The 27,881-nt window shown below is 33.5% G+C and overlaps 1 protein-coding gene across 1 annotated transcript in view; it reads left to right on the top strand.

Annotated features, from left to right (window-relative positions):
* LOC124356585 (stress-induced-phosphoprotein 1) overlaps positions 1 to 25,228 on the top strand; it is a 42,440-nt gene extending 17,212 nt beyond the window's left edge. Inside the window, exons 4-11 of the mRNA XM_046807671.1 lie at positions 2,887 to 3,034; positions 15,082 to 15,274; positions 17,258 to 17,384; positions 19,351 to 19,493; positions 20,102 to 20,279; positions 21,427 to 21,692; positions 22,604 to 22,767; positions 24,051 to 25,228. Coding sequence (XP_046663627.1) covers positions 2,887 to 3,034; positions 15,082 to 15,274; positions 17,258 to 17,384; positions 19,351 to 19,493; positions 20,102 to 20,279; positions 21,427 to 21,692; positions 22,604 to 22,767; positions 24,051 to 24,123 — 1,292 coding nt within the window. The 3' untranslated portion in view covers positions 24,124 to 25,228. The remainder of the gene's footprint in view (positions 1 to 2,886; positions 3,035 to 15,081; positions 15,275 to 17,257; positions 17,385 to 19,350; positions 19,494 to 20,101; positions 20,280 to 21,426; positions 21,693 to 22,603; positions 22,768 to 24,050) is intronic.
* Positions 25,229 to 27,881: the final 2,653 nt, after the last annotated feature.

Below are 27,881 nucleotides of genomic sequence, written 5' to 3'. Positions count from 1 at the left end.
TTTGAATAGTTCAGTAGCATTTTTACTGAAGTTTCCTCTTAGTTTCTTTTAATTTTTGTTTGTTTTTAGTCAAGTTTTCTCAAGGCTTTCAAAATAAGCATTTATTTCAGTAATGACTTCTTCATTCGAACCAAATCTCCTACCGCCCAGCCATTTATTTAGGTTTGGAAACAGGAAATAGTCGCAGGGGGTTAGATCTGGAGAATTTGCTGGATGGATGGGGTGGCAGTTCTTAGCCTAATTGAAGAATTTTTGCCATCGTTACTAGACAAGTGTCACACATGCATTGTTTTGATGGAACAGCACTTTCTTCTTCGCCAAATGCAAATGTTTTTGCTTCAGATTATGTTGAATCTTTCCAAAAACTCTGAATAATATTCAATGGTGATCCTTTTACCCTTCTCAAGGTAATCAATGTGAATGACACCCCATGCATCCCAAAAAACTGTGGTCATGACCTTGTTAGTTGTAAGACTCACCCCGAGCAACCCACTGTTTCGATTGTTTCTTGGTTTTTTTCGCGTTGAGATGGATCTATGTTTCGTCTCAGTTACATAACAGTGCCAAAACTCGTCGAGGCTACGGCTGAACATTGCTGAAACACTTTTAAAGTGGTCACACGGTTGCGCTTATGGTCGAGTGTGAGTAATTGTGGCACCCATCTTGCGGAAAGGTTTTTTCATGTCCAAGTATTGGTGTAAAATGTGATTTACCCTTTTAGTTGAGATACCTACATCAAGAGCTAACTAACGCACTGTCATTTTGCGATTGTCTAATATCAATCCATGGATTTTATTGACGATTTCCGACGTGATCACTTCTTTTGGACAACCTTAACGTTCAACATCACTAGTGCTGGTATGGCCACAACAGAACTTTGTAAACCACTTCTTAACCCTTTGAGTGCCACGCGAAGTGGCGAAGGTCATGCAGCCGGTGCCAGTCATTTGTGACAGGCCATTCCCCTCAGTGCCAAGCACTATTTTTATGTTACTGCAGTATTTTACTACAAAATTAACATCTTCCTTAAATATTAACATAATGGGACACTTTTTGCTTTATTATTTAGTGCAAGATACGGGCTAAACATTGGTATATATACATTTTGACCATAAATAAAAAAAAATATATTTATATATGTGTAAGAAAAAATAAAAAAACAAAAAAAACACATTTTTTTTGTTTAAGATACAAAAAGTATTTATTTATTTTTGTTTTATGAGTTTTATGTGCCAATTTTATGTTCCCCATGTTAGTTGGAATACATGTACCAAGTTTCATAAAAATACATTTATATATAACGGAGTTTTGAATTTTTTTTTATATATTGCTGCAAAATGCTGAAAACCTGCCCCAACATGCACGCTTACTCTTGTTCATGTAAAATATATTTTACTAGTTTTAAGAAATTAAATCAAGGTAGATTATACAACTGTTATTTATTTATTATGAACAGACATAAATTAATTACTTTGGGCTTATTTCATTAGGCCTATTATACTAAATCATTCAGATGAAATAACTGAGTGAGTGTTTTTATCATAAGAATAAATTAATGTATTTTAATGTATTTTTGCGGTCAGATTCCGTTATATGCCCCCAACGATTAAACTTTTTTCAATAAACTTAGAACATTATAAAACGATGTAGTTGAGTAACAGAACTAACATTCCATCAATCTACAAGCATTTCCAGGTATTGCGATCGGTATTGTTGTCGCTGTTATCTTATCTTTGTCGAGAATCCCGATTACGGCAGGCCGCGCGGCATCACATGATTATATTTAAGTTTAGGTTAGTTTAGTTAAATTAGCGTTGGGGGCATAATGTTAGTTTTGTTACTCAACTATATTGTGTTATAAAGTTCTAAGTTCATTGAAAAAAGTTTAAGCGTTGGGGGCATATAACGGAATCTGACCTATTTTCGCTTAAGGGTGATCTGTTCCTTTTACTCATTTCGGCAAACTATACCTTATTCAATAATGAAATTGAACTGAAGTAATAAAAGTAGGAAACTTTTAAAACATTAATCAAAATGTCAACACAGCCACAATAGACAGCTAGCAAATTAAAACAACTGAACGTAAACAAAACGACTACGGCGTGACAACAGGCGGTTCCCGCCACAGGCTTCTAGATATCAGCTACATAAAAATATTGTATACTATATATACAAACTATCACTACGTGAATTATGTCGAACATTTCTTGGGCTTTAACTTGATACGTTTTACGATATTATACGTTAATATTTACCAACAGGATGGCCAATATTGGAAAGGCCGATCTAGTCGGCCCTTGGCAATTTTCGTCAATACCATCGGGCCGATTACGTCGGCCCTTGGCACTATGCGGAAACGTTGCTAGGCCGATTAAATCGGCCCTTGGCACTCAAAGGGTTAACCATCGAAATTGAAGGTACTGAGTCTTCGTAGTATTTATCAAGTCTTTCCTTAGTCTCAGTAATGGATTTTTTATGCACAAAGTAATGCTTAATCAGCACATAAAATTAATTTTTTTTTTCGATTTTCGTGAAAATTCACGAGGTTGTCTGCTTTGAACGGCTATCAAACGCCAACTGCACGATGCAGCTTACCCAAAATTAGAAAGTTGTCCACTGATGGATTACAGCTGACTGCAGCACTGTTGCATTTAAAGTTACTGTGCAAGAAATTAAAAAAGTCACTGACTTATCAAACCCCCCTCGTAGTTTAAAAATCAAAAAATTCCAATTTGAATATTTAAATTTAGATCAAAGCCCCAATAATGTAGAAATAAATAAAGTTGTTGTAATCTTTTAGCATTGTGAGTTATTAGGGATTGTGTGAATGTACTATGTATTATTTTTATTTTTAAAATAATACCTTGACAAATAACTTTTTTGTAGATGATCCAATGGCAAGTTTTAAAAGCCCCTTTAAATCACCGGACATATTTATTAAACTGCGCAATGATCCAAGGACTGCAGAAATGCTGAATGATCCAGATTGTTTAAAGTTAATCAATTCTTTGCAGACGAATCCAAACGCTTTGAGGTAAGTTTCTCTGAGTCCAAGATTGTTTATATATATATATATATATATATATAATTATATAATCATACTACTTTTTTATCTATACAATGGAACCTTGATATTTAGAACCTCAAAATATTGAATTCCTTGATAGATTGAAGTTTGAATGTTAATTGTACCTCTATTAGTTTAAATTTATGTACAATACTTGTTATAATCTTTTACTACACATTCATAAAGTATTCATAATCAAGCCTACATCATTACTGTAGACTTCTATATATCAAAATCTGCAGATTTAACCCCGATATAATGAATAACAGAACCAAAATTGAGCTCTAAAGTCTTTGCCAGACAACCTTGATGTATCAAACCTCATTGTATTGACATTTTCGATATACCGAAGATTTGTATTTGCTCTTGAGGTTTGATATATCGAGAGGTTCAACTGTATTTATATTTTAGTCTGTGGCTCTTACTGCAATAAAGTTTGTAATTTATTTTATTGCTCTCAAATTTTGTACAATGTGTAGTAGACCACAAAATCACAAAAAGTAATTTAAGATAATACGATTATGTACAAATATTGAACTAAAATTTTTTTAATTTTTGAAAAGTGGTGGAACTGCACCTTGGTAAAGTGTGGTAATATAGCAAATGTTAGACTCTGATATAGCCAACTTATTCTTCATTTTATCTTATTTCAGAAAACATCTAATGGTAGCCAGGTTATACATTTAGTACAACACAAATAGTACAAGAAAGGCTAAATTTTGTACCATTATTTACAAACAAAAAAATCCTTTCACTGAATGTTTTCTAAATATACACAAATTTAGAGAATTATATTCACTACGAAATAATAAATACATTAATAACTAATTTTAAAAAGTTATATTTTGGAAATTGGTGTAGAGAGTGGTAGGTTTTTTGATGAATAAAAAAACTTATTGAGTCAATTTTTATATGGCAATATTTTACTGATGATTAATATTTTAAATTTTACAATAGATAAAAAACTAATTTTGAACTTGCACTGAAATATTAACTTAGTTTGGGGTTCCAAAAAGCACAAAGCGATCCTAGGTTGTATGAATCAAGAATTAAGAATCTTTATTAGCCATTAAATAATTTGTACAAATTACAATAGGCTTCTTCAGAATATATCTAAATTTCCTAAATCTATTTTATGTACTAGAACAATGTTAATAATTTAAAAATAAAATCTTGGTAAAAGTAAAGTCTTTAATTAATCGTTAACCCATTGCGGATCGTATTGTTTTGGCGCGCGGGCACCAGCGGGCGCGAATTAATTCACGGTCAGCAGCCGCACGAACAGCAATGGTGCGACACATTGTATCGCTCGCTATTGTATACTAGAAAATTCAGCTGCGAAGGTATTCGTTCAGATGGAACATGGGCCTGCTGGGGTTTCCGTGATGTAGGAACGATCACATGCGAGCAAGGTTACGGCGTGGCAGGGATGATGTCTGAATCATAGTCTAAATAAAGCAGATCGGGCGAATCGATTGCAACATCCGGGCCATTGTCTACGACTAAACCCACCAACATGTACGTCTGCGTCATTTAGTTGTGTTACTAACCTCAAAAGTATTATAATAACAACTGAGGAAAATACCCAATCAGAAGCGCTAAAAAGCAGAGAGTAAATTCATATGAATGATTTTTCAACTTCGACATACAACTGCGATCTGTAGGATATTTATAAAACTTTTGAAAATTCTAAACGTAGACTGTTGTTAACGTAGACTGTTGTTAAACACTCTTAGTAGACAAGTGAAGACGATCGCCCGATCTATCAGACATTAAAAGAACTATTTGGAGGGAAATTTAAAAGCAGACCACTTTTGCGACCTCAGCTCGTCACCGTGCCGTTAGGCCCGGCCGCTGCGTGACGAGCCCAGCTCGTCAGTGATCCGCAATGGGTTAACCTACTAAATAATCTCAATTGTTGGTATTGTTAACTTTTCAGTATTTTGTTCAATCTAATACTTGGTGCAACTAGGTTTTCTAAGTTTCTAGTTTTTTTTTTTTTCTTTTAGAACAAGAAGCTCGTAAATTGCACTTAGTCCTATAAGAACCTTAGCGCTGTTTCCGGAGTGACAGGATATTCAGGTTGGGTAAGGTTAGGGAGTAGGGGCCGCCTCCTATCGAGATCCATGAGGAAGAATTAGGACACTAATCTCTTCACTAATTTGAACTGTTCAAATCAGATAGTCCAGCATATATGATACGTCATTTTGTTTCGTAGTCCGTAACTATAATCTAACAAAAAGGTTACTTGAACCACACACAGCCCCTCTTGTATTTTCTTTGTAGTTGTGTTATCATCTATTCTTGTATTATCGTAAGAGCGAACACCAAATGTTGAAGAGCCAGCAATTGATAATTATTCTGGGGGAAATTACGGAAAGCTCTTGTAGTTGTATTGTCATCTATTCTCGTATTATCGTAAGAGCAAACACCAAATGTTGAAGAGCCAGCAATTGATAACATTAATTCTGTTTTTATTCTGGGGGCAATTACGGACAGTTCTTGTAGTTGTGTTATCATCTATTCTTGTATTATCGTAAGAGCAAACACCAAATGTTGAAGAGCCAGCAATTGATAACATTAATTCTGTTTTTATTCTGGGGGCAATTACGGACAGTTCTTGTAGTTGTATTGTCATCTATTCTTGTATTATCTCAAGAGCAAACACCAAATGTTGAAGAGCCAGCAATTGATAACATTAATTCTGTTTTTATTCTGGGGGCAATTACGGACAGTTCTTGTAGTTGTATTGTCATCTATTCTCGTATTATCTCAAGAGCAAACCCCAAATGTTGAAGAGCCAGCAATTGATAACATTAATTCTGTTTTTATTCTGGGGGCAATTACGGACAGTTCTTGTAGTTGTATTGTCATCTATTCTCGTATTATCTCAAGAGCAAACCCCAAATGTTGAAGAGCCAGCAATTGATAGTTAACATTAATTCTGTTTTTATTCTGGGGGCAATTACGGACAGTTCTTGTAGTTGTATTGTCATCTATTCTTGTATTATCTCAAGAGCAAACACCAAATGTTGAAGAGCCAGCAATTGATAACATTAATTCTGTTTTTATTATGGGGGCAATTACGGGCAGTTCTTGTAGTTGTATTGTCATCTATTCTCGTATTATCTCAAGAGCAAACACCAAATGTTGAAGAGCCAGCAATTGATAACATTAATTCTGTTTTTATTATGGGGGCAATTACGGACAGTTCTTGTAGTTGTATTGTCATCTATTCTCGTATTATCTCAAGAGCAAACCCCAAATGTTGAAGAGCCAGCAATTGATACGGTAACATTAATTCTGTTTTTATTCTGGGGGCAATTACGGACAGTTCTTGTAGTTGTATTGTCATCTATTCTCGTATTATCTCAAGAGCAAACACCAAATGTTGAAGAGCCAGCAATAGAGCTTATTTGAACAATTTGTTTTTGAGGGATCCTTTATTGAAATAAAACCATTAAATGTTTTACTTATTACAGTATACAGATCACCTGGTCATTTAATAACAAATACATTCTTAGAGAAAATAAAGCTTCTCGTGCAAAAACTTGAAAAACAAATAAAATCAAAACAGTTTATAATTAAATCAGACTTCAATATAAATTTAATTAAGCATGACAAGACCACAGAAAAGTTTCAATAGTTAGTAAAACAATTTGGATATATATTAAATAAAAAAGAACCAACCAGGGTAACTGACAGATCAATAAGCTGGATATATAACATACTATCCTGCCAAAATTGGGAGGTTAACTGAAAATATTAGCAGATTCAGTATCTATTTCTACTTGTAAAATTGTATTCTATGCCTATGTACAATCGATTCTGAAGTACGGTATTGTGCTCTGGGGTTCATCTCCTGATTTTGAAAAAGTATTCTAGCCCAAAAAGCTGTTCAGAGAGCAATGGTTGGTGCAAACTTTAGAGAGAGCTGCAGACCACCATTCAAAAAATCTAAAATACACTCACTACCAGGTTTATATCTTTTTGAATTGTTGAACTTAGTCCATAAAAATCCAAACACCTTAGACCAATACAAAAATCAGTGTAATCATAATACTAAACACAAAAATCATCTTGCCTTCCTAATTCAAAACTTCTTATTTGAAAAAAGTCCACTATACAGCAAGGGCGGATCCAGGATTTTTGTGAGGGGGGGGGGCGGTCTGAGATTTTTTGGGAGATTTTTTACACATATGATTCAATGTTGGTAGTCAAAGCTCTGTAATTTGACATATAATGTTATTATTGTATACTAATGAAAAAAAGGGCTAAAGTGATAAATGAAAACAATGTAATATTTCCAATAAACTGTATATAATCTGACAAAAGTTGTAAAAATACAAAATTTTATCTTTAAAGTACAAAATCGAGTCTTCTGTTTTTTTGGCTTGCAAATCTGTTAATGACTTTTTCGGGGCATACTTCGATGTCCCTGTGCACGTTTAGCAGAGCGAGTCCAGTCAACCTATCCTCTGCCATCCTTGTTCTGATCCATGACTTCAATTTTCTCAGAGTTGAAAAAGATCGTTCTGCCGTTGCTGTTGGAAAAAACAATAAGTTCTAATAGATTGGCAAAAAAGGTCAAATGTTTCATACCAATGAAAAAAAATACTTTTTACTAACAACCACACGATTTAAGAAAATACTATTAGTTTTACTGGTTTTAGAAATTATCTGCTAATAAATAATTTTGAAAAAATAGTATAAACAAAAAATTACTTACCTATTGAAATTGGAAGAGTAAGCAGAATTTGTACCAAAGCCTTAGAAGAGGGTAGGCTGTTTTCATTTTAATGCTTCAAAAACATTTCATTGCTTTAGTTATAGTCTTAAAATTCATTATAATTAGGAATGTTCTTGAGGGAGCATACTTCGTTCATAAGTTTCAGTAGCATCGTGTTTTTGTTCAATGACACTAAACTGCAATACTTCATACATATGGGCTCAAAACTAGATTTCATATCCACTATTTTGTCCAAGTTTGTCGGAACGGTTAGGTTCAGCAGCATATAACACTCCAGTGAATCGCTTGAAAATCTATCTGTCATATCTGCAATAATGTTATCCAGGATTGTTATGTATGCGGATTTTTTCCAATGTTGTATTGTACATTCCCGACTGTCACTGGACGTTGAGGGGTAGTTTTGGTCTATTTACTTGCTGTCCCACAATTCTTGGAATACGAACTTTCTATGCCCATAGACTCCATAGTCTTTTCAGCAGTATTGAAAATCAGAGAAAAGAATTGATCAGGATTTGCCTTTTATTCTGAAGTACTTTTATTGTGTGCATTACTTTGTCTCTTGCTGAACACAAGTCTATGGTTTCTGACTGAAGATATTTACTAAGAACACAGGTTGCATCCGTTATATCACTAAGACAATGCATAGTTATTATAAACTCGCAAGTGGAGATAGAGCACAATAAGCAATTTGCTTTGCTTGCTGTTTGAGCTATCATTCCACTTTGAGACAATTTTAAGTGCCTCGGCTATTTTTGTTAGGTCTTCTGTAAACTCAAAAATTGAATTCATGCCGTTCTACCCAACGGGTCTCACAATATCCTCTCATTTGATGTCCCAGTACTTTTTTCAAAAATAGAGTTCCGTTTGGCCGAGGAGGTGAAAAAATCTAGAAATCTCTTTTACAGTGCCTACTGCATTTCTCACGCTTTGGACTTTATTGCACTTTGAAATAGCCAAATTCAATGCATGATTACTGCAGCCACATAAGGTGCTGTTTATGGCAATTTTTTTAATTTCTGTCACTGCTCCTCGCATGTCAGACATATTGACAGAGCATCCATCACAAACCGATCCCTACACAGTTATTCATGTTCAAACCAAGCTGTTGCATGAATTTCAGCACAGACTGTCCTAAAACCTCCCCCGTGATAACAGGTTCAACTTCTTGATCAGAATAGTTCGTACCCGTACCGTGGAGATCAACAAAAACCTACAAAGTCTTCTCTTATAGCATTGTTATACAGGTAACGTAAAACTAAGGCTTAGCTGAGAAGTATGAGACGCATCTGTTGATTCGTCAAATATTATGCTATAATATTTAGCTTCTGATACTCGTTGAGTTATCACTTCCAAAATTTTCATCAGAACAACATTTTATAAGGCAGTTAGCTGTTGTCTTGCTGATGTAAGTGGCGTTTGCTCCTGCAGACTTCAAATGATCTTCAAGCTGAACATCCCCGCTATCTATTCTAAATCGCAAAAGTGCCCTGAAATTGCCGTCATTTTGTACTGGATCATCTCCAACTTCAATCAAACTGCCATCATCCCTATGACCTCTAAGGGGTATGTTCTGCCTACCATGCAACAAAATAGTTTTAATTATTGGCACAAGCCTTGCACGATTCTGCATGGTTTGGGCCTTCCTATTTTCGTTTAACAAAATTAAGAATTTCTCCCTCAGGGTTTTCAAAAACAGATATAAAATGTTTGGCGTCAATTTCAGCATCTTTGTGATATTGTGTCGCTGCGTGACTTTCTAAATCTCCGTCCTTGCCTGAGAATTTAGCATATTTCTGTAGAGGTTCAGTAACTAATTTCTTTAATGAAACTGTATGCTGTCCTCCAACTAACTTTTGATGGCATAGTACTGCACAAAATTTTACAAAATAGCCCTTGCTTAGCTTCTGAAAAAACTAACCATGGATACTTTTCAAAATGGCCAATATTAGCTTTTCTTTGTTCTTCCCGTCCTCGTTTTACATGAGAGGATGTAGTCCTTTTTAGGCTTCCAATGATTAGTAAAAATACTATACTTAGTATGGTCACTCATCTTAGAGATGTTGTTAATGTGAGACCGATGTCGAAAGAGCACATGTTTTCGGAGATACTAACTTGTGAATTGGAGGATGATGGCGCCGATTGTGGTGGCAGCGGCACGTCTGTAAACCTCATGCTGGGTGGAAGGAAACCTCAACATTTGAAGAAGGAACTTCACTGTCTAACTTTGGTCTTTTAAACAAGATAAACGATCCATATTGCACAAAAATCTGTTAACACTCAAAAAGCTATTAAACACAAGCGAACGGGTACTTCACGATATTCACGAACGTACGCACTGAATCAACTGAGTGGCCGTAGTAGGCGGTGTGGTGTAGGCCTATCGTTGGGCGGGCGGCGGACTAGGACGACTCATGCGCACGCACCGCTCCCCCACCCCTTCCGGTGATCATACGCACTGTTACCACCTCCCCTCTACTCATACACGAATTAAATCTACAATCTTAAGTACAAAATGTATGTTTGAAACACCGACAGTACCAATTACGAATAGTGTGGCCGATGAAAGCACCCTTTACTAACGAACAATATAGTATTACTTTAAGCTTAAATCTTTTATAAACAAACAAAAATTTGAATTTGTGACTACCGAGGGGGGGGGGCGCGCGCCCCTCGCGCCCCCCCTCTGGATCCGCCCTTTGCTATACAGGGTATTCATTTGAAAACTTCAAACTCGTCTTAAAAGACTTATAGTCCAAGTATCAAAATTCTGTAAATGGGAGTGTATAATTCTAATTGAGGGACCGAAAGAGATTTACAAAATGGGTGTGCTCATCCCCATGCCCCCCCCATACCTAAAGCCAAAATTTTAAAATTGTAACTAATACCTTGTGACACCTCAAATTGAAGCTCATAAAAAATGCTGTATTTTGGTAAAAAAACTGAAATCGGCCAAGCCGCTTGGTGTCAGCAGCCTATAATGTAATTTCTTGCACAAAAATTATTAGTCTACAAACTACTGTACTACTGGTAATAACAACAAAATTACTCACTGAATACTTTTGTAAATCCTTTGTAAACTTCAAATCACATGTTTATATTGGTAGCCATTGTTATTCAAGCAAAAAATACCTATTCTTGACTATTCTTTCTAAAAGTTTCTCTGGTTAAGCATCTGCACTTAGCAGTGATCCTTTTTTTCAAGTCCAGGACACCAGTGGGATGTGTTTTAAAAACTACTGATTTCAAGTGACCCCACAAAAAAAAAGTCTAAGGGTGTTAAGTCTGGAGACTTTGCCGGCCACTCAATTGATCCTCTTCTGCCGATTCAGTGATCCGGGTAGTGTGCATCTAGCCATTGTCATACAGAAAGAGCATAATGTGGATTAGCTCCATCTTGTTTAAAATAAAACATATCTGCCATTGGGTTGATTCTTCAACGAATACATGTAGGTTTTGGTCTGACCAAAATCGGCAATTGTGTTTATTAACAAAGTCGTTAACATAAAGTATACATTCATCATTAAAGCAAATGTTTTTCACAAAATTTTCATTGCCAGTAATGATTGCACTCATTTGTTCACAGAATTCAATCCGACGGTCATAATTATCTTCATTAAGTTCATGACATACTTTGATTTAAGGATGAAATTTGTTAATTTTTAACGATTTATGAATGGAACCAACAGATAATCCAGTTTCAAAAACAAGTTTACGAATGGATGTATTAGGGTTTTCAATAACATTATGAGTCACTTCAATTTGAGATAATTCGTCAAAAACTCTGTTACCAGACCTTTTCTTGTTATTAACTGAACCACTTGTAGTAAATTTTGTAACTAAATCTATGATGTATGTAGGTGACACATTCCTTCCAGGATGTAGTGTGTTGAATTCGTTTGCAGTTCTATTCGCACACTTATTCTCGGATCCAAAGATATAAATAATCTTCTCTGTTGCTAAACAAATGAGACTGCATTCCCAAATGTTTGGTGTGTTGAAACATGACCAGAGATAGGCTTACCAGACCACTCTCCAACAACACTGTAGATAAGAAAGATAAAAGAATGATAAGACACTTGGTGTGTTGAAACATGACCAGAGATAGGCTTACCAGACCACTCTCCAACAACACTGTAGATAAGAAAGATAAAAGAATGATAAGACACTTGCTTGTCCTGTTAACATTACACAATACCTTTTGCTTTTTGGCAATATCATTGTATTCAGTAAGTAATGGTGTTGTGTTATTAGCAGTAGTACAGTAGACTAATAATTGTAATGTAAGAAATTACATTATTGGCTGCTGATACCAAACGGCTTGGCCGATTAAAATTTTTTTTACCAAAATACAGCATTTTTATGAGCTCCAATTTGAGATGTCATAAGGTATTATCATAAGGTATTAGTTGCCATTTCAAAATTTTGGGTATGGGGTGAGTACTCCCATTTTTAATGTATATTTTGTTTTTGTTCCTCCAATTAGTACTATACACTCCTGTTTACAGAATTTTCATACTTGGGCTATAAGTCTTTTAATACGAGTTTGAAGTTTTCAAATAAACACCCTGCATATGAGAATTCGCTTATATAATTGTTTACCTTTATCACTAAAAGAGTTTAAAAATAATAATTTTCAAAGTAGTAAACCTCATCATAGAAAAAGCTTATTACAGTGTAAATGATATGCAGAATGATTTTTCAAATATTATATATAACTAATCAATTTTAAAATCCCAACCCATGCAATTATCCGTTATTACACCATATTATCACACTTCAGTGTATGTAAAATAAGGATGATTTGTTATTCTTTATAGACATAATACAATATAGACAATACATGCAGTACACACTGCACCGCTTGTATTTTAGTTATACTTTTGACCATGCGCCTGTTTGTATTACTTGTAATTATTCTATTCTTGTATTATCTTAAGAGCAAACACCAAATATTAAAGAGCCAGCAATTAATAACATTAATTGTGCCATTTTGGAAATTAAGCTTTTAATATTTTTCTGTGATTACATCTTTAGATTATAAAGCTATATACAAACTTTAACTTATTACAAAAAGCCTTTCTCAAATTTAAAACGTTTTATAGAGAAAAAGCAAAATGGCTATTTTTTTTTGTATTTATTGAGTTAAAAATGTTTTAATGTCTTTAAGTCTAGTGATAATACATGAAAAATTGGTAGAGAGTTTTGGGTCCCTGTGTATTTCAAATAGCTTATATAGAAAATATGTAGAAATGTTCAGTTGTACCAATAAAACTTTGATAGTGGATATAATTATATAACTAAGAAAATGTCAATTGAATATAATGAATGTCTAAGTAGCAACTTAATAACTTGGATTTAAAATCGTATTAAACTCTGCTTTTTTAAATCGGGTTCTGGGATACAATAGCTATATGAAATTATTTAATCGTTCCAAAGAATTATGAAAACATTTATAGCTTTCTGTTAGACGGACAACAGTCTGTATCTTTACGCTAAATCATCATCATCATCATCATTATCATCAGACGTTTCCGTTATCACGGGTCGTCGTACACAGCCTCCTCCACTTTTGTCTATCATTCCAGGTCTCCTCTTCCTCCACCTGTATTTTCTGTAGTCCCCTTCTCTCCATGTCTTTCCACACTTGGTCCTCCCATCTTCCTCTCGGTCTTCCTCTTGGTCTTCTTCCTCCTTCCTCCTTCTCCAGTGCTATTCTAGGCATTCTATTATCTCCCATCCTCTTCACATGCCCCATCCACTGTATTCTTCTTCCTTCCATTGTCTCTTGCAGTGAAACTACCTTCAATCTTTCTCTGGTTATTTCGTTCCTTATTCTATCTCTTCTTGTAGTCTTCTCTATCCCTCTTAAAAATCCCATTTCTGCAGCTTGCAATCTGCTTAAATCATTTTTAGTCCACGTCTCTGCTCCATATAATAAAATTGGTTGGAAATAAGATTTATACATCAATACTTTTGATTCTTTCCCAATGTTCCAACTCCACACAATCTTCTTCACCATATTGAAAACTTTCCACTCTTCCATATTCTGTTTCCTATCTCTTCTCTTATTGTGACCCCTATCTGTTATGATACTTCCTAAATAACAGAATTCCTTCACCTTTTCAAGTCTTTTTCCTTCAACTAACACGTCTTTGTTATTTCCTTCCCTTCTCTCTACTTTCATTACTTTACATTTTTGTATGTTCATCTCTAAACCATATTTCTTCGCCACTTTTGCCCATTTGTTCAACTCTCGTTCTAACTCTTCTTCCCTATTTTCCCATATCATTATGTCATCCGCATATGCTATTGTCTTAAGTTCTTCTGCTCCTCTGTTTCCTTGTACTTCTAGAATAATTTCATCCATTATAATATTGAAAAGGAAGGGTGACAATATGCTTCCCTGCCTTACTCCTCTCTCTGTTTTAAAAGTTTCCGTATATTTTTCTTCAATTCTTACCCTGTTTTTACATATGCCGTACAGGTTCTTTATTCTTTCTACTATTCCCTCACGCAATCCTCTCTTTCTCATACTCTCCCATATCCTTTCTCTCAGTACCTTATCATATGCCTTCTGTAGGTCTATAAAAGCTACCATTGTATCTTTTCCATATTCCCACCTCTTTTCTAACACTTGTCTCATCACAAAAATAGCATCCACCGTTGACCTACCTTTCCTAAAACCACATTGCTCCTCTCTTCCTGTTTCTTCCAGTACTGGTCTAATTTTCTGCAACAGTATTTTTTCATACATTTTTTGTGTATGGCACAACAAAGTTATTCCCCTGTCATTCTCGCATTTTTGCTTATTGCCTTTCTTAAAAATCTGCACTATTATTCCCATTTTCCAGTCTTCTGGTATCTTCTTTTCCTTCCAAATCACTCTCATCACTCTGTACAACCATTGCATTCCTAATGGACCCGCCGCCTTTATCATCTCAGCCGTCAGCTCGTCTATTCCCGCAGATTTCCCCTCTTTCATCTCTTTAACCGCTTTTTCCAATTCGCACATACTAAATTCCTCTTCATCTTCTGTCTCCTCTGTCATATCTCTTCTTTCCTCTTCATTTTCTGTTCCTTCCAGTAGTTCCTTAAAATACTCTTTCCACGTCTTCAAAATCTCTTTCTCCTCCCATTTGATTTCCCCTGAAACATCCACCACCTTAGTCAACATTTCTTTAGGTTTCGTCTTGTTCCTTATCCGGACATATTTACGCTAAATATGTTATGTAAAGAAAAGTAAAATAATTGTATTTGATTACAGTGACAGATTTAACGACCCCAGAATGATCACAATCCTTAGTGTGCTCCTCGGCTTAAATTTGTCTGCCGAGAATGATGATACTTCTCCCATGGATGTGGATCCACCTAACAGATCAACTCCTCCACCCACTAAGTCAACGCCCACTCCACCCCCACCCACAGAGGATCCCTCCCTCACACCCCAGCAAAAACAGGTTTGGTCCAACTCTTTCATAGACATAAGTCATGTTTATAGTTTGTCCCGTAGAATAAAAAATTTTTTTAAAGAAGTTAAGATGATATAAATGTCCCTGAAAACTTGACCTTTAGTGTTTTTGTGACTGCTATTAAAAATCTATTTTGATAATAGTTGCAATATTTTAATAGATATTACCTCGCAATAATTTATATTAAAATGGGATTTCTAACATGTGCACATCTACACACAAACTTGTTTTTGCCTTACTTTGTGTTTTAAAAACGGTAAATAGATAACCTAATTTATCAAACTTATGTAAATAAAATATTTCTTGCAGTTAGTATTTTTATATTTATGTTGTGCTTCGCCATGCTGCGTCTATTTGCTGATGACCTTTTCGGTAGTATGCAAATTAACTGATATTTAAAACGTGGTTTTATTTAACTTTGTGATTGAAAAACCATAAATGTTAACCTAATCAACAAATTATCATACTTTTACAAATACTTTTACTTGCATTTTGTTTTTTTAATCTTTATGCAATGCCATGCATCTGTTGTACAAATGTTCTGAATTTTGATACTGAAATTGAGAAATTAAAACTAGATCAGGCTTTTGGCCTTTGTTTGGCACCAATGATTCACTTCTGCTACAAACCGAGCCACCTAGCTCGAGCCATGGCTAGTTTGTCACTATCAGTTATTTCAAGATAATTGCATTGTTCAGTGACACTTCTGTACGCAGTTGAGTCATGAGATGGGTAAACTATTATTTGTGGTAGGTTGAAGGTCAAGTTGTAGACTTTCATCCTCCCCACCCCAGGCTTCAAGCTGCCTGGTTCAGTCTTTACAAGAAACATTAAGAGTGTGCGTCACAACACTGGACCACTAGTTAGTGTAGTGCTCTGATAGACGACAGTATATAATCGATACTCTACTTTCTTCCCTTTTCTACTGTTTTATTCTTCACCGTATATTGCCAATTAATTTGCTTATTGGAAATAGTGCAAGAAACTGAATCTCAACATTTGAGTATTTAGCCATGGTATGTATTTAATTAAACAAACTAATAGATTAATAACGTATGTAGGAAATACCATTATAAATATTATTAATTTATAAGATAAGTTCTAACTAATAGTTGTGTCAACCTAGGTAGCGTGAATTTCTCACTCACAGAGATCTATCGTTGCTTTGTTATTACTGTGACGGAAAATAATTTTTGCTGACTGACCGCAGGCCGTAGTTTGTAGACCATTAACCTCGATCAACAATATTTAGCTTTCATCGTGAGTGTTGTACTTGTGACATCAGCTGGTTACAGTAAAAGAAAAAATTATATTACATGCACTTGTGCTAGTTAAACCAGGAACAGGAATTACAAAATGGAAGATTTTATAGCTTGTTCAGTGCTATGGTACTATCTGGCAGACAACTGTTCAACTGTATTCAAAGCTCCATTGTCATTAGTACATTTTGTAGGTAAATAAATCTGAACTAATAAACAGGAAACCGAAGTCTATTACTCACGTTTATTTTAAAACAAAACTAATTTAACTTAATTACTGAGTAAACAACAAAACACAAAATTTAGCTAACATCATCCTAACACATTCTAGCTGCAATGTCAAGAAATACAATGTGTATTGATAAACCCAGCGTGTGTATCTTTCGGCCTTCGTTCCACTGAGCTGTACGATACATTCGCTGTACCTTTCGCTTGTAATGGGTTAAAATAAGGCATTTATCATTCAAAATCATAATTTTAATGTTATCTTTCTACTATGTATAATTTTTTACACGTTTCCCAAACATGTATTTAAAAATCAAACTCTTAAGTGAGTTGCATTAAACATAACATCGGCATCTTGTAGATTTATTTAACAATAATTTTGTTGTATCAGGAGGACATATTTAAGTGATTTTGATGGAATATCTTATCAAGTGTACCCCTAATAACAGATGAGCTGTTGTCTCAATACAGTTTTGGAATTTTTCAGGCACAAGAACAAAAAGAACTAGGAAATGCTGCATATAAGAAGAAAGATTTCGAAAAGGCACTCGAACATTATAACAAAGCCGTGGAACTCGATCCGTGTGAAATAACGTACCTGAATAATATAGCCGGTGAGTACAATTAGTGTGGTACATGTGCTAGCCTTTTAGTGGATTGAAATATGTAGTTAGTAACCCACAAATTTGACTAATGATTTAATATAATTAGAATAATTATTTACTTTCTCTAGTCTTATAGAAAACATAAAATGAGTGATGCTATTAAAATAACACATTTTTGCTGCAGTAAAATTTAAATTTTGTTTATCTAGATCATTGGTGAACAATAGGAATAATTCTGTTTCTTAAAAATAATGTTTGAGGTGACATATTTATATATTTTACTTGGTCCTACATGTATTTAATTAGTATACATGTTTTTCCTTTTATGTTCAATTTTATTGTTCTCATGCACTTATTGTGAATATCTGCATAACTTTACCAAACGTAACCCCCAGAGCCTAAAACCACATCGTCTAAATCCCGTTCAAAAGCTTATATAAGTTACATAATGCGGCTTGTGGAAACGATAACTGTCCAAATCCGAAACAAGTTGAACTGTGGTACAAAAATTTATCTTATTTGTTAAGATACCTTGGGTAGATTCGTTGTCCAGCTAGGTACTCCAATTCCATTTCAATATAACTTATGTTCAAACTTTTAACAAAATTCACAACTCCATTATTTATAAACCTAGAGAAAAAATTTTGTTAATCATGTTCTGGAATGGTTATAATATTTCCTGTATTTTTGGTTATAAACGATTTTTTTCTCTTAAACCATTTTTGAGATATTTAGTATTTTAAAATCTAATGATAATAAATTAATAATATTAAGCTGTCACAAAATCTACCTACTTTTTTCGAGCTGGCTGAACTGTTTATATCCAATTTAAAACATGTAATGTGGTAAAGTTTCATAACTATACCAAATTGCAATTACCACATTGCTATAGAAATCAAGCTATTGCAATAAGTTTTTAAAACTAGTCAAATCATGAAAGAATATGAGTTTCTGGTGAGCTAAATGGCTATAAAAAAGTAGCGTGGCAATGGATTGAAATAGCCATTTTTTCCTAACCTCTGTAAATCCTGAAATTAGAATGTTATTCTTTGCTTGCTTTTTGTGTTTTCAAGTTGTCACCAATGGATAAAGGAATTCTTAGATCATCTAAATATGTTGTGTGTTTTTTATGTAAGTACCGTTATGCAATTCCGTTGCTGCAACGCTGTGAATTGTGTTGTATGCTTGCACACTGTCTACCTTCAGCTGTTAGCAAGGCACGGATACAATTTCGACAAAATATCAAACCATTTTTACACCTGTTGATGCATATTTTAAATGCCCCTGTCAATTAAAAATCCCACCAACAGTATGAAGTACGTGCTGTCATTTGTTTTCTTAGTGCTAGAAGTATGAAAGCAGTTGAAATTCACTGTCAGAATTTTGAGTGTGTGGACAAATCACTATGAGTGATAAAATGGCGTTTAAATGGGTAAAACCTTTTAAAGATGATCAAAAGAATGTTCATGATGAGTAACAAAGTGGATGACCCTCAATGATCACTAATGATTTTGTGTGGAAATTTATTGATAAAGTGAAAATAAACAAATTTTACAATTGAAATTGCACAGCACGTTGCTAGGAACAATTTTATAACTCCCCAGACAGCTTCAATTCAGCGTACCATATGTTATTTATCTAGCAAGTGTCAAAATGATCGCACTGCAGTCGCTGTTAAATTAGATGGGAATCGCTTATGAAGACAGTATACAAAGATTGTTTTAGATTTGATAAGTGCCTTTTTATTTATGTCAATTATGTAGAAAAGTAGTTATGTTTAAGTGTGGACTTTCACACAAAAATAAGATTGTTACACAAAGTTTACTGGACTTTTTAAATATATAAAAATGGTACTTCCTTAACAAACACACCTTGTATCTATATTATAAAGATTTCTATCAAAAAGTAGGGTTGTAAGTTAAAATGTTAGTTATAAGTTTGGAATACTGTGGTGTAATGGAAGAACCTGTTGCAGCTGTATATTTCGAGCAGAAGGATTATAAGAGATGTATTGAACAGTGCGAGAAGGCTGTGGAAGTGGGTAGAGAGAATAGAGCAGATTACAAGCTTATTGCCAAAGCCTTTTCCAGAATCGGGAACTGCTACAGAAAATTGGAGGTAGGTCCATTTTCAATCAATTTTTGTTTTGCTCTCATATTCTGTGTAAAGAAAAACTATTTATTAATACAATTTATTTCCTATTATGTACTTCCTTGAATACTTCGTAATAGCCAATTAACTAACTGTTTATTTCCCAAATGTGATGTAACTTTAAATAAACGTCACTTCTAAAAAACTTGAAATTTGTTTTAATTTTCTTAATACATAAATTTAGTTTATAATATATATGTAAAAATGTTTAGTATTTATTATAATACATAGGAGTGTTTCTCTCACTTAATAAGTTTTTAATCTTTTTGAAGCATCATCAGTTGAAAAGTTTTCAGTATGGTATTTTCATATATTTGGGTTCAAAATGGCACAAAGAGATTGAAATGTTATAAAATGGCACAAAGAGATTGAAATGTTATGCTTTACCATTTAAGGAGGCATTTAGATGAGGGTTCAGTATTCTTTCCATTTGCTTTTATGGGAGGAAAATTAATACTAACATTAAAATATGTAGGAAAAATGTAACTATTCTAGATTAAAGAGTGACTGGTATATGAAGATATAGTTCACTGTATCTAAATCGTACACTAAAACTGTGTTTTGTTTCACAACAGGATTGGAAACAAGCGAAAGTCTTTTACGAGAAGTCAATGTCCGAACATAGAACGCCAGAAGTAAAAACAGTAATATCTCAATTGGAAACAAAGATCAAAGAAGAAGAAAGGAGAGCATACATCGACCCTGCAAAAGCCGAGGAAGCAAAGGAGAAAGGAAACGATCTCTTTAAGAAAGGTTAGTATATATGATCATTTCTATAGAGTTTTGAAGTGACTACTTCTTTTGGCAAGCCATGGATGTATGTCTTGTTGCATGGAGGGGAGGGGGGAAATGGAAAGGCAGTAGCAGGACTGACCGACAGAAGTGACTACTTCTTATAACGGGCTTTGAATAAAATCAAACCTAGGCTAAAATATATTGCAAAATACTGGTTTGAATAAATCATTGATCTACTAATTTTATTATTTATTAATGAATCCAATGTAAAATTGATCAACTTACTGCATAAATTTTTTAAACCCATGGGATTCTGAATTGAATTTCAGCACAGTTTATATTAATTCCTATTCCAGTTTACTACTAGTTTCATGCAAATTTTTAAATTTTAACTATTTATTGTACATTTGATTACAATATTAACAATTCCTTCTGTTTACTAGATAAACTTTGACAATTTTTATCAAGAACATACAAAAAAGTATATATTTGTCAGGAGATTTCGATTGCCCGTCGCGATTGATTGTTTAAAAAACTAATTCTTGAAAGTAGATTGGACTAGGCTTCAGTTTTTTTAAAGAGTTGAAAACAGTTTTGAATAATTATTCGTTTAGTACTATTTATTTTTGTTAGGTTTTGTTTATTTTTCAAATAATGACTTCAAGTACAAGTGGTTTGAAAAGTAACAATATAAAAAAACCTACTACAAATCTACTAAATGATCATCATTTGATCTACTTAATGATGATTTGACATCCAGTATGAAGAGTCAACAGTTTGCCTGCTTGTTTGTGATAAATGTTATTTTTAACACATTTTTTTTGGATAGACAAAGTGTTACAAAAAAGAAATAAGTTAAGGAGCTTTTATGCAATAAAACAAATATCATTTTGTTGCACCAACAGCATCAAAATGTATATTAGCTGAGGATTTTTGTTTTAAAATTACAAAATAATTTTTTTTTTTAAGTATAAAATTATAGATTATAAAGGTAACACAAAGCATAGTTTATACAATGAGTAGTTTAAAAACTACAATGGTGTATTTTTACCATGTAAATTAAAAAAATGAAAAATGAAACACTACCAGATAGACAAATTGGTATATATTTTAATGACCATCACAAAGGGTTAAAAAGATTAATGTTTGTATTCTTGTTCTGCAGGCGACTATGCCGAAGCGGTAAAATATTATACAGAAGCAATCAGGCGGAACCCAGACGATCCAAAATACTACAGTAACCGAGCTGCCTGTTACACCAAGTTGGCAGCCTTTGACCTCGGTCTGAAGGACTGTGATGAGTGCGTCAAGTTAGACCCTAAGTTCATCAAGGGCTGGATTAGAAAAGGGAAGATACTGCAGGGAATGCAACAACAGAGCAAAGCCATTACAGCGTACCAGAAAGCCCTAGAAATTGACCCGAATAACCAGGTATTTCACTCCGAACTTGTTCTTCCCTAGTGTATTTGTTAACCATGTGATCTAAAAAAATATATATTTTCTCAGATTCTAAGGAAAATTTATCCCTTATTCATGGAAATGTGTAAAATGTCTTGTACAGAGTGTTTCAAAAGTACCTAATTTAATAGTATTTAAGTTATTAAATTAAACTTGTAAGATACTTAAAACGTAATATAAAACGTATTTTAGTCTTTGTTTTATGTATTAAAATTTAAGAAAATCATAATTGTGAAGCTCGACTCCTCAGTAAGTTTTTAGAGTTCGTAGAATTTTTGTGATAAGCAACTGATTTATATACTGGAAGATAGAATATTGCAAACATTTACTAGCTGTAATCGCTATTAATCTTATTACCCAATGGTACGTAAAACGATATCATTTAAATATGTTTTTTTGTTGTGAGTTCAAATGTGCAACTCGCAGAACAATGCCAACAGTGTAATTCTACAAATTTTCTTTATTTTGCTGTAAATAAAACCAAAACTTCAGAGGCGTCTTGTAAATACTTCTGGATTTATAATTTGTACTGAATTAATATGCAATAAATGTGTTTATTGAGAAAATTTATAATGTTAGTTACCGAGCTATCTATTATCTTAAAGTACAAGTTGGCTAAGAAAATAATTAACTTATGATTCATGTTAACTGAAGTGAATTTGTTTATGAGTTTGCAACTATTGATGTAGTGTCGTAGCAGTAACGTGAAGAAATCTGAACCTGAACATTTATTTCCGTTCCCTTAATCCGATTCGTGTCAAAATTCTCAGTGTAGTTAATTTATTTTGTACGTTTCTAAACCTACTGTAAAATAATATTTCTAGAATGTTGAGATACACTAGTCTTAATGTTTTGATACTCAAAATGTGCTTTGTGTGTCGCAGGAGGCGTTGGAAGGCTACCGGTCATGTTCCGTGGCCGCCAACTCTAACCCAGAAGAGGTGCGGAAAAGGGCCATGGGTGATCCGGAGGTGCAGGCGATTCTACGAGACCCTGCGATGAGGTTAATACTGGAACAAATGCAGAGTGATCCTAAAGCCCTTCAGGAGTGAGTACCTCATTTCTGATATTTTATACTGCTAAGTCAAATTTACCTGGTGAGATGAGAAAATTTAGTGTATTCAATTTTTTTCTAAAGCATTGTTCAGTTGAACTGTGTTTTGTCACTCTTCAGGTGAAGCTGTTGATAAGACTAGAGGGTATTACAGGATGTCTGTAAGGCTTGAAAATTGGACATGATACTATAATTTACAGAGAAAGAAAAAGCCTTGATATGCTTAAATTGTTTTATAATGTGTACGAATACATTTTTATTCTTTTTTAGTGTCATCCTAGATCTAGAATCTAGATGGGCAAGGTTTTTGTGTTCACGAGTACGTATGATGTGACGTTTATGCACAATTGTTGTTCATTGACAGACATAAACACGTGAGTCGTTAGTTTTCACCACACATTTGACTCCTCCATTTATATATATATTGGATTACCCCTTCGTCAGTCATTGCCATTTCAAGTCTTGTGTTCCTAACAAAGTCATTGTCAAGGTTGTCCATATGTTGGTATCGCACACTCTGACCACTAGGTCGCATGAACGTCATCGTTTCCTGTTTTCTACCGTTCCTGCGATAACGCAGTCCGCTCCAGTCCGAATACCGGGAAATAGTTTTATCTGTGTCCCATCTGTTTTCATCTTAATTTCTCTCAATCCTCCTGAACTCAAGATCCTGCAGTTTCTTTAGTGGCAGGGCACAATTTTATGTTTTGCAAGCGTTTAGAAATTCATAAAAAATATTTTTTATAAAAGTATTTGGTATTGCTGCCTTCATAACAGCCTGAAGTTTATAAATAACACGTTTTGTTATATATTAATTTTATAAGGTGGTTAAATGTACAGCTGTAACATTTGTAAACAATAACTTCAAGTTTAGCTTAACAATGTGGTTTTTGGTAGGTTTAACTTATATTCTTTAGAAAAGAGTACTTTCCCTTAAGATCTTAATAATTTTTGTAATAGTAAGTGCATACTGTTTAATACTTGGTAGGTGTCTGTTAAAAATTAAATTATAAACTTTACATTATAATTATATATAGTAATTTGACTACTTTTTTCGTTAAATTGACACTATTTGATGTACAAATGTGCAAATTAATGATTAAAAGTTATTTTGATTTTATTTGATATTCTTAAGGTTAAGTTAAAATAATTTGTTACTTTTAATGCATTTTATTCCGTTCATTAAATAAAAAATTATTTGCTCAAGGATTTACAATGTAAGTGCGTGCATATATACTATTTGTACTCAACTGGTTTCTTTGTGTTTTTTTTTTTAGTCACCTTAAGAACCCTGAGATAGCGGCGAAAATCCAAAAGCTACTGGAGTCAGGGTTGATAGCCATCCACTGAGCAGTGCGGCGCAGCAATTGTACTGCTAGCGATACCATTCCGAGGAGATAAGACTTGTGAACCGTACTGTTCATCGGTTTTGTTTCTTTTGAAACTGTATATTCTTCAATAATTTCTATTTTTTATATACATGCAGAACATTTTAAATCAAGTGTAAGTTAAACCGTGTGTTTTTTGTTTTGTTTAGTGTACTTACAACGTTTAGTATACAATACATCATGTTCCTAATTACGGAAATGAATTTTTGAGCATGAATGTACAATTTTACAACTAGTTTGAATACCGCACTACAGCTATAGGAATATAAATAAATTTAAATGGTGCCAAAGCGTTGTTTTTGTTATATTCCCTTGTTGTTTGAATATAAAGTCATACATTTAATATTTTTTCTGGGCCATTTGCATTTTTATTGAATAATTTATAAAAAAGTCTACCTCATCTATGTAATTTTAATGATTTGATGTTTCTTTCACATGGTGTGGCCAGAATTAAAGCACAAGACAGTTTGTTTTTATTTATCCTAACAAGAAAATCGGTAACCGTTTTGAATTTGTGCATGTTAAGTTATTCACGTTTTGTGTACATGTATTGTAAAACCGCGTCTTGAACCTGTTTAATAATAAAGCTTGAATCAAAGATGCTCTGCTCCTACTCGATAAAACAATATAGTGTAATATTAAATTAAATCTAGCGACTAAGCTTATAAAATAAAAGCAAATTTTGTAAACCAATATCGCATATTTATTAATTTTTCCTGAAAGTGTAAATTTTATATATACATATATGAGTATATTACATCTTGTTACTGTCTGAGACAACACAATATGTCTGCCTTACTAGTTAAATTATGGTGTGCAAGAGTATCATTATTTCTCCTCTAAAATTAAAAATTGCAATTTTAAGAAAACAAATGTTTTTGATATACTGTTAAAAATATAATGACACGTTTGTACTGGACTATGTTTACAAAAATCTTAACAACTGATAAGTTTAAACAGTTTGCAATTAATTACAAGTCTGCTTGCACATTCCTATCATATTGAACAATAACATGGCAGATATGTTGTGCATGATGCCTTCACTGAATTAAATTTATTTGAAATAACTGATGTTTTTAATTATGGAGTTTCACCCTTCACCTTTACACTACGAGGTTTGTCCGAAAAGTATCTGATTGTTTATATCTTCGCGCCAGAGCGGTCTCTGGAGGGTACGAACTAGTAGTCCCTCACAAACTACCTGAATGCCGTAGTTTCTGGCTGAACACCTTGCGTTGCGCACATTGTGTGTGTTTTTATGTCTCACGTGTTTTTTCTGTTTGTCGCATTTGCGTACTGCTGAAAATTGCAGAAAGAACGGATCAGCGAATTTGCATCAAGTTTTGTTTCAATCTCGGCAAGAGTTTTACAAAGACGATTGAAATGTTCACCAGGCACAAAATTTTCTTTAGTTATTAATGTAATCATTAAAATCTCTTTTTTTGTGTCATGGGTCATAGCTTGGGTGGATTACCGGTAATTTTTCTTTTGAGCTGACGTGAAATAAAACTGATTATTTGAAATCTATTTATTGACATGGTATTTGAATACAGGTTCATTACCCTATTTTTCTTTTTACTGCTGTAGTCTTCAATATTTTTCTTTCTGACAGCCCATATTCAATATAGCAATGATTTTTTCCAGTTCCATAAGGGTTATATCCTTTAATTTTCTTATCCTATAGAATTGTTTTTATTTCACCTTTTGTTTCTCATATTGGCAAGTCCTGTACAAAGTTTGTACAAAAATTTAAAAAATTTCAGTAGGCCTGGGAATTAATTGGGAGGACAAATTGAGTATCTACATTCCGTGCAGTAAATTAATTTTCAGTTATCGTTTCTGGCTCAGGAAGGATTACCAACCCATTTTGGGCGTGAAAATCTGGGGAATGTCAGGCTGGATACACTGGAATCACCACGAAAACCAACAGGCGGTGGTTCATAATTATACCCAACAAGAATTATTATAACCTCTGTTAATTATTCTGACTACCGATAATGAACTAACCTCCACATCAGAATAATGTTGTCTGTAGTGCAGCCGAGAGGCAGCAATTAAATAAAACAGTCAGCTGGCTAAGTGGCAAGGAACTTTGGTTTCTTAAATTACTGGTGATGGTGCAATAACAGTTCTCTATGTATTCATTGTTATAGTCGTAGCCAATAAGTCAAAGAATTGATTTGCGCATATTTCTTAGAAATGTTTTGAACGGTCGTCAAGCAACGTCAATCGGAAAAAGGTTGTGAATGAGTAATATATGACTTATCAGTTCTAGGGTTATCTGAAACTGTATACTATGAACACTGATAATATGAATCTAAAATTGGTCCTATTTACATTATTTCTGAACTACATAGAGCATCATCATTTATTACTGAATAAGTAAGGGTTTTGACTTTAGAATCCTCCACACTGGTCCAAAAAATTGTTACTGAAACCAGTGGACCTATTCAATAAAATAAAATGGTATTTTGGAGAAAATTTCTAGATATTTCATGGGTACCTATCGAAACGGTTCCACTCTTAAGAGTCCCAAAAAACTTTTTAAATCAAAGGTAGATCAGGAGACTGGATCATCTTTGTGCGACTATGATTTATCTCGTGAGTGTATAAAGTGTAATTTATAAAGAATATACACAAGGTGTCCCTGTTTTTTCAACAGGAAACCGTGCAAAGCCAATGGTAACTGCAGGTTTACAAATAAATTCACAATTTGTTCTAAAAATTTAACTTCCATCACAGATTTTATGCTGTCACTGAAAGAGATGAAAGTCTAAATTTTTTATTAGATATGAATGTATTATTTCTCTGTTGTCAATTAATTGTTTTCATTTGAAACATTAAACATGTGTATTTCAATCTGACAAATATTTGACAACATGTTTTACAAACAATTTTTATTAAGTTAAAGTGATTTTTATAGTCATTTAAATTCAGGGACAACTGTCTAGAAGGTAACTTGTCCATAGTTGAGCCCTCTTCTTATTTAAAATACTGTAATTTAAAACAAAAACAGTGAATTTTTTGTTCTAAAATGTTATATGTAATTTTTACTACAGTACAAATCTAGAGGATTTTGTGAATAAGTTGGTTTTTGAGGAGTGATTACGTATAAAAAAAAGTTAGTGTTTCAGTATTTTATAAATAAAGTATTTTTATTTTAATAGAAGTGTTCGGTTTTTCATACACTCAGCAGTGGAAGTCATGGCTTGGTCAATACAAACCAATCGATTTACTAAATATTTGTTTTCTTATCAAATTTGTTGGCAGTTGACATTTTATCTCTCCCCTCTGCTATTCAACTATTGATTTTCCACAGTTACGTCTCATTATGTCGTCTCTTGTCAATATAAAATTCTGATTCCTAGAATTGGTAATGATAAGTTGTTTTATAATTTATCATCTTTTCCCCATTTCACTACTAAAACGATCATATTTGCTTATTGTTAATTTTTTTGTAATTTTATTTTATTTGTATATTTAATTTTCAATCATGCCTGAACGAGTCTATTGTCAGGTAGTTTAATTGTTATTATTTTATAAGTTTTAATTTTGTAAACAAAGTCAAATGTAAACTTGGAAATGTAAAAATTTAATAAATTACTATGCTATGTTTGTAAGACAAAATTAAATGATTTTTTGTTTCAGAAATAATACATAACTGAAATTGATATTAAATTGTGTTTCAAAGTGTTAGTTAGACCTGCCTTAATTAGAGGG

This window comes from Homalodisca vitripennis, chromosome 3 (genome assembly GCF_021130785.1).
Source record: "Homalodisca vitripennis isolate AUS2020 chromosome 3, UT_GWSS_2.1, whole genome shotgun sequence".
Classification (NCBI taxonomy): domain Eukaryota; kingdom Metazoa; phylum Arthropoda; class Insecta; order Hemiptera; family Cicadellidae; genus Homalodisca; species Homalodisca vitripennis.
Note: the sequence above shows the minus strand (reverse complement) of the source record. Positions and strands in the feature narration are given on the sequence as shown.